The following is a 16,360-nucleotide window of genomic DNA, read 5'->3' on the forward strand; positions in this document are numbered from 1 at the left end:
TTGGGCCCCTAAACGCATCAGAACGGCCCTGAAGTTTTGAATATGAGATTGTTTGTAATGTAAACTACAAGTACATACATAAGTGGATAAATGTTAGGAATATTTGTATTTGTAGGCGAGTAGCGGAAGTTTACTCGCATGCAAATGCTAATTACTCAAGTTGAAACTTAAATATTGAATTTTAATTAGCAAAGACGTCTTTCTTTCTTTGTATGAATATTGTCTAAAGGTCAATGGTCGAAGATTTAAAAAAGAACTTTTGAAAAGCATTTTAAAGCAGAGAATATTTCAAGCGACGGTATTCTATCGATATTATAAGTCCTTAAAGTATTTAAAAAATGCTTGCAAAAAGCACTCGATATGGAAAGATTTACCGTCGGAAGCAATATTCGTTCGATTGTTTTGGGTTAAAGTCCCAAGAAACATATAGAAATTTTCAAATTCATAATTCTAAGCCGGCAAAATTGCCAGAGTCTTATTATTATGGCAAGACCGAGGCGTATAACAAGTGTGGAAAATTAGATTAAGCGTTGGCATTATTGCATTGCCTCAGGATTCTATTTTGAAGGCGATAATAAAGATTTGTGTTCAAATTATTATTTTTGTCAGTCCGAGTCAAATTTAATCAGATGGTATATCTCAAAATTTATTTATAATTTATTTAATCTTTTTTGACGTTTCTTTACTTTCATAGTTAATGCTTTCCTTAGGATATCAACAGTTAATTTTGAATTTTTAATTTATTTTCCGAAAATCTTATCACTTGTAAGTATATTCCCACGTTAGTTTTTATTAAACCAAGGATCCTCTTTAATCTGCGGTATAGCATAACGTATTTTCAATGGCGCCAATATATGACCAATTAACTGCTTACAATCACCAGAGACGGGAGGATTCTTCGGAAAAGCGAGTGCTGCATTAATACGTTTAAGCAATATATGCACATTGGAACCATCGTAGGGTAGTCGCCCGAAAACCATTGCATAACAGACAACACCACATGCCCAAACATCGGACATGAAAGGATCGTAGGCAATACCTGTTGTAGTTAAAAATTATCGATCAATTCAATTATAGACAGAGAGTGAAAACGGAAGAAATTTAAATGTTTACCTTTAAGGATTTCTGGACTCGCATATGCATAACTGCCACAAAAGGTTTTCGAAAGTATCACCTGCTGATCAGTAGTACGCGTATCTTTGCGTGCAAAGCCGAAATCGATCAATTTCAACGTATAAGTTTCGTCTAGTAGGAGATTTTCGCATTTTATGTCACTAAAGAGAGTGAGAAATTTTATTAAAAGTGTTAAAGATAAACTCTTTCGTCGCTTACCGATGCACCACATTTTTAGAATGTATATATTCGACGGCGCTGATTAATTGTTGGAATAGATTGCGACTATGCGGCTCTTCTAGAAACTTTTTTTCGCGTACATAATCGAGGAGTGTGCCGTTCTCTGCTAGTTGCATGATTAAATAGACTCTATAAAGAGACAATAGTATATAGAAGAGATCGATACACAAGCTGATTCGTGTACTAAATTACTCGCTTAGAATAAGCAAAAAACCTTTTGAAGCTGTAATCAAAACAGTCCCATATTTATATTCGATCATGAACTGCAATTTCTTATCTAAGAATTCTTCGAAACTATTTGGTAATTTTGAAATGTTTTAAATGTTTTTATTGCGGCAGCAACAATAATATGTAGGCTTAGGATAAGAAAATCTTAGTAAACCGTATCTATTTCTAGATTCACTGAGAACTAAACTATCTATATGACATTAACCTCTCCTTCTCCTATGTTCAAAAAGCTATGCTCGCTATACAAGTAAAACTTATAAAGCTACAAACAGACAAAATGGATGTGGACGTTGCGAAGTTCCTGGAGAACAGGATGTCATGGATAGGACGAAGCTCGGTGTAAAGGTTGGAGATGTAGTTTTCTGTTAAGAGCTCTCCGTCCATCTTAGTTGTAAACTACTGAAATACAGGTAACAGCAAATGTATTGATCCAAAGTGCTGCCTTTCGGGAAGGTGAGATTCATTCATTCGTTTGAATACCTGGCCATAGCTGAATTACTGGAAACTGCAAAGCTGATGAGCTCACAAAAGCGACGCCCTTGTCCCACTTACATTGGAGTAAAAACGAGCTGGATTCTTTCTTGAGCTTAGCAGGTGTTGGTCGATGACTAGATCCTGTGCAATTGCGATATACTTCGGTCCTACAATAAAATACAGGAGATCCACTTAACTACTTGCTTTTAGCAAATTTTATCTTCAAGCATCCGTAGGAATTCTTACTGGACAGTATCCAATAGACGTCAATGTGTTAAGACTAAAAGTATTATCGGACGAAAATTGTCAAAGTCGTATGGAGGAAGGTGAGATAGAAACATTTAAGCAATTGCTTCTTCATTATTCAGCTTTTAGCAGAGGGAGGTTAAAACATATCGGCAGTTTAGCCACCTGAACAAATTTGTGGTAGGATCAAATATAGTAAACATATGGGGTAGAAAACACTAGCCAATCCAAAGTGTCTTTACCGAATCTAGTCATGCGAGAAGTCAATATATTATATTATATATTTATACTCCGAAAAGAACATTTTGAGTTTCGCCGTGTAAAATCAATCAACTGACCTCGCAAATGTTTCAGGGAAGTTTAATATAGTTAGTTTAAAAACATTCTAAAGATTATCGCGTTTTGTAGAAGTTTGTAGAAGTCAAGTAACTTACCTGTGACTTGTCTCGATACTTTGATAGAACGTTATCAAGTTCTCATGATGCAATCCTTTGACAGCTTCAATTTCACGTGGTAGAAATTTCGTTGTATACTCGGCTGGCGCTTTCACTTTCGATATAATTTTAACGGCGACACGTTTGCCGTACTCCTCCGAAAACCCGATTTTTACTTTTGCATAGTTACCCGTACCTATCACCTTACCAAGTACTATGCCGTGATCTTCTAATATAGTTTTCGGACGTCCATTTATGTAGGACTTTGTTTCAGTCGCTAAAGTTGCTGTTGAACCAGCACGATGCACGGAAATATCGGCTTGTGACCGATCATCATCTTTCGTAGCACCGCCCTGCTGTCGTAACGCATCGTTAACATTTATTTTTTCATCAGTTTTGTTGTTTTGCTTATTCTTGTTGATGTCGTCAAACGTTTTTTGCGGGGGTGTTGGCATAACCGATGAGGATCGCCGTTACTACGTCGTCGTACTTCTTTTATTTTTCCAACAGCAATTGTTTTCCCGTTCTTCTGAGACTTTCGCATGAACAAAACATGCATGAAATGGTATGTGCGCTTTAATTTGAACTCTTTTATTGTTACGACTCACTTTGATTTGTTAAATACGTTGGATTTCGCTGTTATAGCGTTATTCGTAAAGCAGTTTGAAAATTAATGGATAGTTGTATTAAATATTTTAGTGTTATAAAAAAATTTTAATTTTTAACGTTTAATTTTGAAATGTTTTAGAATTATTTTTTTCGGACTTTCTGTAGGTTTTTGAAAATTTTTTGAGAAAGAGTAAATAAAGTATTTATGACATTAAAAAATCTATTTCCTGTGATTTAATACAAGGTGTCATATGTTTTCGAAAATTTTATTTTTTCCTAAATTAATATGACCCAAAAGTAAAGAAAGAATCCTGACATAATATTTCTGATAACAGCATGCCTCTTTAATCTGAAAAATAAATTGTGTAGTATTTTTCTAAAACAAGAGTTTAAATAAGTTAGAAAAGAAACGGAGTGAATATGAAGGAGAGAAAATTAATGAAATAGAAGAAAAATTATAAGAAAATCTATTAAAAGCAAAGAAAAAACGGAATGTTAAAGAAAGAAAAGAGAAGGTTAGAAAATATAAAAAAGACAAAAACGAATAAATAAAATAAAATAAAAATTTAATATACTTATGATAAAGTCGATATACCAGGTGTACCGGTATGAAGTGAGCGTTAAGCTACAAATGTATTGGTAGGGAACATTTGTTGTGAACGAGCCTTCATTTTTTTTCTGTTTGGTTGGCATGACAGCTGTCAAACCTAATCATCATAATTTTTCACTATGTTGAAAATTTCAAATTTTGTACCGGAAAGCGATGATTTGCGGCAAGCATTAATTTTTTGTTTTCATTTGAAGAACAGTGCTGCAGAGTCGCAACGAATGCTTGTCGAGGCATATGGTGATAATGCTCTATTAGAAGCATCATGAAAAAAATGGATTAAATGGCTGAGAGATAATGATTTTGATGTGAGAAATGAAGAACGTGGAAGACCACCGAAAATATTTGAAGACGCCGAAATGCAAGCAATATTGGATGAAGATGATAATTTCAGTCAAAAGCAAATGGCAGCCATTTTAAATATTGCAAAAGAAACAATATCAGACCGTTTGAAAGCTATGGGAAAGATCCAAAAGCGTGGAAAATAAGTGTCACATGAATTGAATGAAAGACAAATGGAATATTGAAAAAACACTTTTGAAATTTTGCTTCAAAGACACAAAAGAAAATCAGTTTTGCATCGAATTGCCACTGGCGATGAAAAATGGGTTTATTTTAAAAATCTTAAACGGATAAAATCATGGGCTAATCCGAGACAACCATCAACATCGACTGCAAAAACAGATCGATTTGGCAACAAGGCAATGCTTGGTGGGATCAGAAGGATATGGTATATTATGAGCTTCTAGAACCTGGTGAAAGTGTTAATACTAATCGGTACAGACAACAAATGGTTATTTTGAACCATCATTCATCAAAAAACGACCAGAATGGGCCAAAAGACACGGCAAAGTAATTATGTTACACGACAATGCACTTACACAAAAGAAAATCGGTTTCGGATAAAATCAAAGTGCTTGGCTAAAAGCTGCTACCCCACCCGCCGTATTCACCAGACTTGGCCCCTTCTGATTACCATTTGTTTTTATCGACGATGAGAAATTGAGTGAGCAGCACTTCGATTCCTACGCTCAAGTCGAAAATTGGATGTCTAATTGGTTTGCTTCAAAAGACGAACATTTGTATTACCATGGTATTCACAAATTGACAGAAAGGTGATGAAAATGTGTAAAAAGCACTGGTCAATACTTTGAATGATTTTTTTTTTTACTTTCCCATTCAAAATTTAATTTTCACAAAAAAAACGCGAATTTCATACGGGTATTTAGATTATGAAGATTTTATATTACTTTTATGAGTAGGTCATGTACAATCTTTTATTCAATTAAACTTAGGTCTGGTAGGCTAAAAAGCCACGCATAGAACAGTTTTGGGTTCTTAGGGAAAATCACATGCAATGTGATCACATAGTCTATGAGGAGTAGTTATCCTTTAAAATGCCAGCGCTTGACGCGAAAATCAACAAGTTCTGTGACTTCACTAACTATTTTTTCACCCCATGTAGTCAGTACCTGCCAAACCGTCATTACCCACCGAGCTATGCCCGAAGGTTTTATATGTAAATACTTCTTCCGCTAGTAGTCGTTCCGCCGATTTTGCCGCGCAGTTTTCAGCGAAGAGGTCTATATGTGGCAGGTTTATGCTAGTACAAATTCCAGAGCCATCATTGGCTTTCAGTAGGTAGATTTTCATTAGACTGTCCACCACACTAAAGCACCGCAGTGGTTGGTCTAACTATTACCTTGACATATAAATTTTTAGCCAAGAAAGAAAAAATTGAAACTTAGCGAGCAGACAGGTGGTGAATCGAAGACGGCTATTAAATTGACAACTTTACAACCAAACAACCGCTCTAGCTTACACACCACACGTGCTGCATGCAAAATTTAAATATTTTTAAGGGTAGTTTGTCAAGTGCTTCATACGTGTGGCAACCTCTAGTAGTAACCAAGACGATCAGTAACGACAAACAAATCAAAATTGTGGAAAAAATAAAAAAACAACAGTATTACGATTTTTTGTATATAAAAAGCACGTGCTGCAACATTAGATTGAGAAATTTTGTAAAAATAAAATAACAAATATTAAAATAAAGAACTTGCGAAAAGAAGAAGGAATGAAAATATAAGATAACTTATATAACTTAATGCAAAAGTATATAAAAAAATACTAGGCTATGCTAATACTGGCAATATTTGAAGCATACTTGTATAAAGCCTTTTGATGGCGGAAGTGCATGTCATCGGACAAATTTTGAAAGCCGTTGATTTCACGGAACCACACCTCTACTGCAAGTGGAGCCTACAAAGCGGTGCGTAGATAAAAATAATTATAAGCTCAAATATTTTTAGACACCTTCCCCTGCTTTGTATGCCCCTCAGGTAGCGCCTGGAAACTCGTACAAGGCGAAGTAACCGGTCAAACGCTTGTCTGTTCGAATCGCTTAGAACAGTCTTCCGATTTTGCACATCCCTTGGATATACATCTGGCCACGGTTTCCATACAGGGTTGGCCCAAATTGCATGTAGAAGTGTACGCATTGAATGTGCTGCATAAAAGTTGGCCAGTTGGTTACGGTTTCGTGCATATACCAAGCCGACCGGGTGCACATCGCTTAGAAGTGTTGACTTGGAAAGTGGCACCACTCACTTGGTACGATAGTGTGCGTGAGAAATTTGGTGGTGGAGGAGTGGGACTAAGTAAAGCGGATCTAATCTATACAGGTGTGGAGAGGTGGGTAATTGAGTATATAATTGCATATCTAGAAGAAATCGTTTAAACATATTTACATTTTTATAGATATAAACTACAAACACGCTCATCTGGAAAAATTATCATCGACCTTAATTTAATTTTTCGCAATTTCGCTAAATTTGGCGTGGAATTTAAGTGAAAATAATTATTTAAAAATAAATAAAAAATGAAGAAAATACTCACAACAGCACAGCTCTTGCTGTTGCTGCAAATTGTGTGCGCAGTGAAAATTGGTATTTCGAGAATAAATTTAGATATAACAAGCACCACTACTACAACTACAACAACCGCACAAATGCCGCCAAGTTCCACAGAACCCACGACGGTAGTTGACTTATTAGAGAGCACCGCAACATCTGATTTTACAGAAATAGAAACCGAGTTTACTAGCCCTACAACAACTACGGCCGTAATAACAACAACAACCACAATAAAACCTAACTTTACGATTTCCATATTTCCACCACGCTTAAGGACTACAAAATCACCAAAAATTACAACAACAACTACATCAACGCCGTCTACAGTAGCGAGTACGACAGCCACTAATATAGCAGAAAATACATCCGAAGTTTCGAATGATGATAACCACTCAATCAAAACGCATTCAGGTCAGGGCGTCTATTATTGCAACTGCGATCTTTTGCTGAATGCTTGCGACATAAATTGTTGTTGTGACAGAGATTGTACGCAAGAAGCATTGAATGTATTTGATTGCAATGATCCACCAATGGAAAAAAAGTTAAAAAACCGTTTAGAGGACTTTCAATATCAACATGGATTGCCATCGTGCAAAGTAAACGATGGTTGGCTGTGCGTCTTTCGCACGAATACGCGAAAGGAGCAACAGAAAGTTAGTGCGTCTCTGAGCTTGAGATTGAGAATGAGAATGCGAATGAGATTGATATTTATATTTATATTGATATTGATATTAATATTGATATTTATATTGATATTGATATTGATATTGATATTGATATATTGATATTGATATTGATATTGATAATGATATTAATATTGATATTGATATTGATATTGATATTGATATTGATATTGATATTGATATTGATATTGATATTGATAATGATATTAATATTGATATTGATATTGATATTGATATTGATATTGATATTGATATTGATATTAATATTGATATTGATATTGATATTGATATTGATATTGATATTGATATTGATATTGATATTGATATTGATATTGATATTGATATTGATATTGATATATTGATATTGATATATTGATATTGATATTGATATTGATAATGATATTAATATTGATATTGATATTGATATTGATATTGATATTGATATTGATATTGATATTGATATTGATAATGATATTAATATTGATATTGATATTGATATTGATATTGATATTGATATTGATATTGATATTGATATTGATAATGATATTAATATTGATATTGATATTGATATTGATATTGATATTGATATTGATATTGATATTAATATTGATATTGATATTGATATTGATATTGATATTGATATTTATATTGATATTGATATTGATATTGATATTGATATATTGATATTGATATTGATATTGATATTGATATTGATATTGATATTTATATTGATATTGATATTGATATTGATATTGATATTGATATTGATATATTGATATTGATATTGATATTGATATTGATATTGATATTGATATTGATATTGATATTGATATATTGATATTTATATTGATATTGATATTGATATATTGATATTGATATATTGATATTGATATTGATATTGATATTGATATTGATATTGATATTGATATATTGATATTGATATATTGATATTGATATTGATATTGATATTGATATTGATATTGATATTGATATTGATATTGATATTGATATATTGATATTGATATTAATATGGTTATTGATATTGATATTGATATTGATATTGATATTGATATTGATATTGATATTTATATTGATATTGATATATTGATATTAATATTACATTGGTATTAATATTAATAATGCTATTGATACTGCTATTGATATTGATATTAATTATTAATATTAGTATTAATATTGGTATAGATATTATATACTTATACTTGTTTTTTCAGTTACCCGAAATTAATTTGAATACAAAGCACTACTATAAATGGCCTACACCTATTTGGGATACCGTTAGCGAACAACATGCTGAAGAAAATATGAACTTATACAAATATGGAGACCCTCTACAATTCCTAAATATGAAAACAATGTCACTAAAACAATTTGGTGAGTGAATAAATGCTCCAAATTACACTAAAAACTAATTAAATAATCTTCGTATCTCTCGTTAGATCTTCCAAATACTTTTCAACCGCCACACTGTCAAATAATGGAATCTGTCAAATTTTTAAAAACATACAAAGTCGACTGTTTATTAGCCACATTAGAAGAACTACAATTAAGCGCCAGAAATATACTAAATTTTATGCAAAATAACAAATTACTCTTAAAACCCATAAACGAGGCCAACGAACCGGGGTATATTATGAATATTTTAAGCGACCTTAAATTACAAATTTGTGAAAGTGAATTATGTGAAATAATGCCACTAAATAACAGCACTGCTGTAGAACATCGTCTCAAATTCCTCTACCCCGCAGAGATCAAATTTCAACTGTTACATAACTACACACAACTTTTGGGTGGCTTGGTAGCGTTCAGTGCTATAAATACTACGCTAAACAGCAGAGAATTATGGCAAACATACCACTTGCAATATATTTACAAAAATATAACATTTAAGGATGTAAGCAAAGAAATAAATGAGACTGCTTACAATGTAGAAACAGTCAAACTTACTGCTGGACCTTTGGGTTATACAGAAGGCAAACCTATAATTGTAGCGCGCTTTATAGCAAACAATCAAAGTGCCGCATTAACGCAAACAAATCAAGTTTTAAATTATTTCCATGTAAATGCCACAAAATCGTCTGCAAATCACACACTTTCTTTATTCACCACACACCAACGCTTTTGCCACCACGATGCTGCGCCGGCAAACCTTATAAACTATGGCATAAATGTGCTAAAGCAATGCAAGCTGCGTTTTAATAATGAAAGCCTCACGAAAATATCCCAAAAAGAACGCAATTTCACTGAAATTTGCGTACAACTACAAGCCCAAATCACAGCACAGTTATTTGCTGCTGATGTTTTTCTGTGGGATGAAAAATTTCCGGAATTATTTATCTCTCAATTGGGACGACCAGAAAATCGTAGCGACAAATGGACGCCTTTAAAAGTAGAAAATCAAAATTTTGCGCCCATAAGTGGTGAATTCAATGCGCAGACACAAAGTTTTAGTTGTCGAAATATGTTACTAAATATTGCTTACGAGTTCCTAGTGGGTCAATTTACCGAAGCGGGTATAGCACAGCAGTCATTGGTTCAGCAGGCAACACTGCTGTTTGGCGAACGTAATGATTTGGAATTCGAAATGGATGAAAAGATCGAGGTGCCATTGACGGTATCCGTTATATTCTTTGATTATTCTAAAGACGTACATAACTGCGGGATTTCGAGTTATAATGCTAGGATCATATGGTTTATTATATTAATGAATTTTGTAACTTCATACGTAAACCCTTAAATATTTATAAATTAACCACTAGAAAAAGTAGTGCTTAGTTTGTAGTAATGCCTATGAGACCGTAATTAGTATGTAATTAGCATTCGAAATTCAATTAAAATAAAGCGTAGTAATGAATATTTATAATATATTTTTGATTTATTTTTTCTCTTGATGAAAAAAATGCCAACATTTTTATTTAAGCGCTGCTTATATACCTGTAATGTAATTTTTGGTATGAACGTTCTAATTACTGTTACAAACAGAAGTAATGGTAATTGTAATTATAATGATAAGAGATGTCCAATAAAACCGCTACTTAAATAGCATGGCATGTCGTATGTGGATGATGCTCTAATTACCAAAGTAATCGTAATTTTAATGGTAATTGTAATTGTAATGACAATGGTAATGTGGGTAAATTTCTAATAAACCGCTGCTCCAATATCTGGAGTGTCATTCCCAGCATAAGTCATGTCCGAATTCCAGTATCAGCTCTCTAAGTAATGATTACAATAGTGATAATACAAATATATTCTATATGCTATATTGTTGAATTTGATGACAATTATATGGTAAAAGTAAACAACCGAAAATGATAGTGCTAATAGTAATGGTAAATGTTATGTTAATAAAAATTGTAACGTTGGTAGACGGTAAATATAATGATATAATGTAAATAATATAATTTACTAATGACGCTAACAGGTAGTCCATAACAGCTATCGGCTATTCGATTCGACGACTACAAAAACAGAACTACAACCAATATCATGTGGTTTTAGCGCATTGATGACATTTTCTAACTTTTGATTTCAAAACCTTTTGTGGCTTCGAAAGCTCTTCTATGACCCAGAATTCATGATCAAATTGTGAAGAAGTTTTGTCTCAAAGATTTTGAAGCTTAACCATCAACTTTCATGCTCTTTAACCCAAAAATCTGACGCCTTATTGGCTCCAAGTAATCAGCAAATAAAGTAAAATGTTATTGTGATTTCCTTGAAACTACTTGTAAGCTTAAAATCTATTGGATCTGATAAAATGTATCAATAACGCGGATTATTTTACTTTCTTTTGATGGACTTAATTGACAAGCTCCGCGGTTTCGAGCCGACAAGTTACACACTCTGTAAACGGACTCAAAACTTCAAACTCGCTTCTTAGGCCTACGCTCAGCATAAGCCCCTGAGAACTTTTGAAATCAGCTTTCCAATAAATACTTCCGAATCTTCAATAGAATATTTTTATGGAAGCCACGTGCTCGTCCACTTACACTACTTTGATAATTTCCCAATAATTTTCAACGTAAGAATTTCAAGAAAAAACATGATACAACACTCAAATAGAAAATGTACAAACTCAATATAAAGGAGGAAAAACTTCAAACCAATTACTGAAAAGAAAAAATTATAATTTGTTTGTAATTTCAACTACAAAGAGCTCTTCAAAACCAATAGCCGAAAAGAAAAATTATATTTTTTTTACAACTTTAACTATAAATAGATCTTTTTTAAACGAAAAAATAATAGAAAAAAACTCCGAAAATGCGTCGCATCTATTCCACGAACTTACTCAAGCATGTTGGGATCGACGAAGAAATGATAACGGAAGAAAAACGACTTCAATGCCCGACAATAGGCGTTGAGCAACCAACAGAATTTCCAGAAGTAATCATTACAACTGAATTCTTAGAGTCCAGTCACTATCATATCGAGACGGCGCAAAAGTGGCTTGTGTTGAACGGCAAAAATGGGCGACAACACAAATTTCCACTACAAACTATCTTACCCAAAGTGCAAATGACACGTACGGTGCCACCAAAGCATTTACCGCGCGATGTTGAAGTCGATCGACGTCGACGACAAAACAGTAAACTAGACCTATTGCAAATGCTGGATGAGGCCGGCATATCGAATGCCGATCTAATGCCAACTGAAATACTGTACTACAGCCTCTCCGATAATGTATTTAAACACTTTCTACCTTTGAGTTTCTTCGATGACTCCGACTATGACACAAACTCACCGGAAGCGTGGTTAAGTTTAGGTAATGTGGAAGATGGCGTATATCCACTGCCAGCTAAAGCTTTCCTGCCTTACAAACAGAGCCTATTCGACTACAGATGGCAATATGTCGCCGTTAGCGCTTACGATAGGAACACATCTAAATGGACTGTGTTGAATTTGGACGATGAGCTGTTATATGAAATACCAAGTATACAAATTATGTTTCTTGCGGACAGTCCAAAAATGTTTGTGCAACGCATTAAAAAAGCGCTAAATGATCGTTGCAATGCCGAGCGGCTGATCAAAATGGAATCGATCGTGGACTGTGTACTAATGCAAGATATTGAAGATCAACGCTTTATGCGCAACGAACGTATCGATAATCTGCTACAGAAGGTGATCGGTAGAGCTGATGATAAATTTCAATATCAATTACGCATCGAAGTTTATCTTGTGTTCGAGCATTTAATGGCTTGTTATGAGTTTGAAAAATTCGTCAAACTAATGCCGAAAGAGTTTCCCACCTTTGATGATAATCTCATTGAGAATTCCTTACCACGCGCCTTCAAATCGGTGGCGAATATTAACGAGGCGCGGAGTGTTAAGAATTTCCGTGTGAATATCAAAAAGTTACGTTACCTTTTACTACGCTCAACCATATTCTATATTGGTGCCGGTATCGAGGCAATGTGTAATGTCGCCGTGCAGTGTCAGTATATTGAAACATTATCGATTTTCTTGACCGGCTTTGTGAAACCCGTGGCGCTAAATGATTTCCTACAGTCACAACAGTCGAATAGCAATAATGTCGCGACATATTTGAAGAATTTTTGGCCACAAAAGATATCGTCTGGCATAACATTGGTGCTGCGCGCACTCGGTAAAGGTTGGCTGGACATCAGTCTTGATAAATGGAGCGTCTATCAGATGTGCAAGATATCACGTTTTATATTGCAAACAAAATTTCGCATGCAAGAATCCATACAGGTGCTGTTGGAGAAATCGATCGATACTTTCAGCGTTTATTTAACGGATCCATGTTTACAATTCCTGAAACTACAACCGGACTTTAAGTGGCGCAATAATTACATTGAAACCGAATTTCCATGTGAGAAACCCATTTTCTTTCTAATCATCAGCATATCAGAGGCTAAGAAGGTCGTTTATTCTACCACACCGGAAGACTTTGCACCGCTACTAACAGATATCTTCAAGAAGGCATTGGAGAAGACGAGCGGTGTACGCTGCATTGAGGCTGAAACTTTGCTGAATCTCAAATTTGCACCCAATCTGTATATAGAGACAGTTGAGCTCATTGAAGATTTATTCATACAACGGAATGATCTATTGGGTCGTTGTTATAATCAAGCCGTCCTACCACTAAATTCTTACGCGCGTCTTTATGACCGCTTCATCGATTTCTATTTACTAAATGTAAATGAATACATGCGCGAATACGAATCGATAAAACGTTCCTCGTCGGAGGTGAAATACGACATATTGGAGCACAAACGGCAGAAAGAGGAACTACGTGAGATCTTACCAGCTTTTATTACGATCGGTCCGTTTCTGATTAATGTCGAACTCATGAAACAGCTAATGATTAAGAAGCACACCGATATTGTACGCAAACTTTTCGAGTACTATATACAACGTATGTGGGATATAAATGAGACTATTTTGGAGCAATGCTTAGACATATATCAGAAAATTAGCGATCGTCCACAAAGCATTGAACATCTGTATGAGATACGCGACTTTGCCGCTACAGTGCCCGATGTCGTCGAGCAGCTGCGTGCAGATATACAAATTATGTGGTTGGAATATGAAATGCTCGACAGTTTCTTCTATAATCTCAGTGATACACAATTCGCTATGAAATGGGAGGTTTACGCTTGGCCGCACACCATTATGCAGCGTTTGGGTACTTTACGTGAGGAGCAAAAGAATGATATCGAAGAGTTTCGACGCGTACATTCCAGTGAGTGCATCAGTTTTGAGGAACGTTTGGAGTCGCTGAACGAAGAGATACAAGCCTTTTCGCTGATATTCGATCCGAATAAGGTCACCGAGACAGCGGTGGAGGTAAGTAAGAGTGTCGGAAAGACCGAAAGTTTCATTCCGAAGTCTGAATTTTCCCTCGATGGAACGACAGATCAATTTGGTGGAATTTTTAGTCTATTTAATGCTCCCGAACTTTTAAAAGCTACACACGACTGTACTTGGGTTTGGTTTTGTATCTTTTCGAGTATGTCGACATGATGCTACTGAAGCGGGCTTTTAACTGTAGTGTATAAGGGACCGTGATGTCATTTAATTAAATAGTTATAGCACTTGAAATAAAGGAATATGTTCTGGAGATTTCATCGAGATGGCCCATCTAAGGGTTTACCACGTACCATCAGACATATTTAGCTGTGTGGCTAAGTTGGAAAAGTTATGTTGACCGAAAGATAAGGAACGCCTAAATTACTCTTTCTTCTAGAGACAAACTCCACCTGAAAAAACTTACTGACGCCTAGACTAGGTTAAGAAACGTGAGATCACGAATAATTTCACATGGAAAGTTAGAGACGCCTGCCCGTTGTGATGCCCAGAACTCCTAGGTATAGATCAAAAGGGCCATCACATATAGACAAAATTTATAGAGATTGCCACAAATTTATTAAGATGGCTAATATCAATTCTAGCCAATTCGCCAGGTTCATAGAAAGTATGACAATCGTGATGCTTCAGCCTTAGTTTGGCGAAAGCTGGACGGTGGGAGAGAAAGTGAGTTAGGACATCTGTCATTTCGACGATGTGAATCTTGCTAAGAGCTAGTAGTTCAATAGAGCTTTTACGTTCCACTCTGGATTAGAAACCGTACTGATTACCATACTTGGACGTCTAAAATGAGGTTTATCGATAGGACTAATTTTTGCCTAATATATTTATTTTCCATAATTTTCATGGTAGGTCAAAAAAACCTGGAAGCAAATTCAAGAATTGGAGAAACTCGGCAAAACACTACAGTATCGCCAGAAACTTTTCGACCTAGAAGACCTTTCATTGGAATTTCTCGAGAGCATTATCACCGGTTTTACACCATATCGCCAGTTGTGGCTAACTTGTTTGGACTTCCTCAAACTCGAAGATGCAACCGTTGGCAATCCACTCATCAATATTGATTTGGAAGATGTTTGGAAATCCATCGAAGATATACGTAAATTATTGCGGGAAACCTATGATATATTCACTGAGAAGCCGGAAATTCAGGAAGTGGCAAAATTCTACTTGGCCAAATGTGATGATTTTGTACCAGTATGGCAATGTATAGATTGGTTGAAGAACGAACATTGGCTATATATGCACTGGCAAGAGCTCTCAACACGTAGTGGCATGGAAATTAAATATTCGGCTGCCATGAATTTTTCTTACCTTGTACGTAAAGGTATAATGGAGAATTTAAGTTTGGTACATGAGATTTCGTCAAAAGCTGAGTACGAGGCAAATGAGTATAGGAGGCAACTGGAGGAGGAGGAACGTCGTAAAGAGCAAGAATTGCAAGAACTGATTATGCGTAAAGCTTTGCGGAAATGCCGTAGAGATATACTGTTAGACGAACCTCAAGGGGAGGTTGAAAAGAAAGAAGGAGAGAAAGCCGAATAACTGCGTACTTCAAAAAAGAATGGTTATGAGGAGATAAGAGCGCCTGCTTCTATTTTGTATTTAGTTTTTGAAAAATGTTGATTTCATACCTCCAGCTATTTTATTTGTAATTAAAGATACTTGTAAACCTGCAATGGTATGCTTTGTTCTTTTGTTTATCATTATTTCTATTTCGTACGTTTTATCCCGTTCGTCCATCCGTTCAAGCAATAACTTGAGTAAAAATTTCCTGACTGGATGAAACTTTACACGAATAGTGCCTTTAAAGTGTGCCAATTTAAGACCAACAATTTTTCAAGTCGGAACAAAAATATTCAAGCCCCAGGTACCGAATAAGTCGTAAAGAGCTCCTATTGCGCGCTTTTTATCGAAAATATCGATGTCTGTGTGATATATAATATTATAAAAATTCGAAGAGAT

The 16,360-nt window shown here is 34.9% G+C and overlaps 4 protein-coding genes across 4 annotated transcripts; 3 read left to right on the plus strand and 1 right to left on the minus strand.

Moving 5' to 3' along the window:
* Positions 1-639: 639 nt before the first annotated feature.
* Positions 640-3,524, minus strand: LOC106621852 (testis-specific serine/threonine-protein kinase 3). Its single transcript, XM_014240859.3, has 4 exons — positions 2,736-3,524; positions 1,333-1,482; positions 1,114-1,274; positions 640-1,039 (listed from the first exon to the last, which is right to left on the minus strand). The coding sequence occupies exons 1-4, from the start codon at positions 3,188-3,190 to the stop codon at positions 783-785; spliced, it is 1,023 nt and encodes a 340-aa protein (XP_014096334.1). The 5' UTR covers positions 3,191-3,524; the 3' UTR covers positions 640-782.
* A 1,722-nt stretch (positions 3,525-5,246) lies between these two features.
* Positions 5,247-6,805, plus strand: B9d2 (B9 domain-containing protein 2). The gene is made up of 3 exons (XM_014240858.3): positions 5,247-6,223; positions 6,294-6,645; positions 6,712-6,805. The coding sequence occupies exons 1-3, from the start codon at positions 6,136-6,138 to the stop codon at positions 6,803-6,805; spliced, it is 534 nt and encodes a 177-aa protein (XP_014096333.1). The 5' UTR covers positions 5,247-6,135.
* tctn (tectonic) lies at positions 6,720-10,426 on the plus strand. Its single transcript, XM_036370745.2, has 3 exons — positions 6,720-7,519; positions 8,782-8,941; positions 9,007-10,426. The coding sequence occupies exons 1-3, from the start codon at positions 6,833-6,835 to the stop codon at positions 10,302-10,304; spliced, it is 2,145 nt and encodes a 714-aa protein (XP_036226638.2). The 5' UTR covers positions 6,720-6,832; the 3' UTR covers positions 10,305-10,426.
* A 1,264-nt stretch (positions 10,427-11,690) lies between these two features.
* sac (sterile affecting ciliogenesis) lies at positions 11,691-16,074 on the plus strand. Its single transcript, XM_036370746.2, has 2 exons — positions 11,691-14,374; positions 15,248-16,074. The coding sequence occupies exons 1-2, from the start codon at positions 11,828-11,830 to the stop codon at positions 15,938-15,940; spliced, it is 3,240 nt and encodes a 1,079-aa protein (XP_036226639.2). The 5' UTR covers positions 11,691-11,827; the 3' UTR covers positions 15,941-16,074.
* The last annotated feature ends 286 nt before the right edge of the window (positions 16,075-16,360 follow it).

The sequence above is a fragment of the Bactrocera oleae genome, chromosome 3 (genome assembly GCF_042242935.1).
Source record: "Bactrocera oleae isolate idBacOlea1 chromosome 3, idBacOlea1, whole genome shotgun sequence".
Taxonomy (NCBI): domain Eukaryota; kingdom Metazoa; phylum Arthropoda; class Insecta; order Diptera; family Tephritidae; genus Bactrocera; species Bactrocera oleae.

Excerpts from the sequence above, each read along its gene's own strand:
- LOC106621852 (XM_014240859.3), bottom strand. The coding sequence starts at position 3,190 with ATGCCAACACCCCCGCAAAAAACGTTTGACGACATCAACAAGAATAAG. Across the intron at positions 1,483-2,735 it reads AGTATCGAGACAAGTCACAG|AGTCTATTTAATCATGCAAC; the intron begins GTAAGTTACTTG and ends GTCTCTTTATAG. Across the intron at positions 1,040-1,113 it reads GAGTCCAGAAATCCTTAAAG|GTATTGCCTACGATCCTTTC; the intron begins GTAAACATTTAA and ends TAACTACAACAG.
- B9d2 (XM_014240858.3), top strand. The coding sequence starts at position 6,136 with ATGGCGGAAGTGCATGTCATCGGACAAATTTTGAAAGCCGTTGATTTC. Across the intron at positions 6,224-6,293 it reads CAAGTGGAGCCTACAAAGCG|GTAGCGCCTGGAAACTCGTA; the intron begins GTGCGTAGATAA and ends TATGCCCCTCAG. Across the intron at positions 6,646-6,711 it reads ATCTATACAGGTGTGGAGAG|ATATAAACTACAAACACGCT; the intron begins GTGGGTAATTGA and ends ACATTTTTATAG.
- tctn (XM_036370745.2), top strand. The coding sequence starts at position 6,833 with ATGAAGAAAATACTCACAACAGCACAGCTCTTGCTGTTGCTGCAAATT. Across the intron at positions 7,520-8,781 it reads CGCGAAAGGAGCAACAGAAA|TTACCCGAAATTAATTTGAA; the intron begins GTTAGTGCGTCT and ends TTGTTTTTTCAG. Across the intron at positions 8,942-9,006 it reads AATGTCACTAAAACAATTTG|ATCTTCCAAATACTTTTCAA; the intron begins GTGAGTGAATAA and ends ATCTCTCGTTAG.
- sac (XM_036370746.2), top strand. The coding sequence starts at position 11,828 with ATGCGTCGCATCTATTCCACGAACTTACTCAAGCATGTTGGGATCGAC. Across the intron at positions 14,375-15,247 it reads TCACCGAGACAGCGGTGGAG|GTCAAAAAAACCTGGAAGCA; the intron begins GTAAGTAAGAGT and ends TTTTCATGGTAG.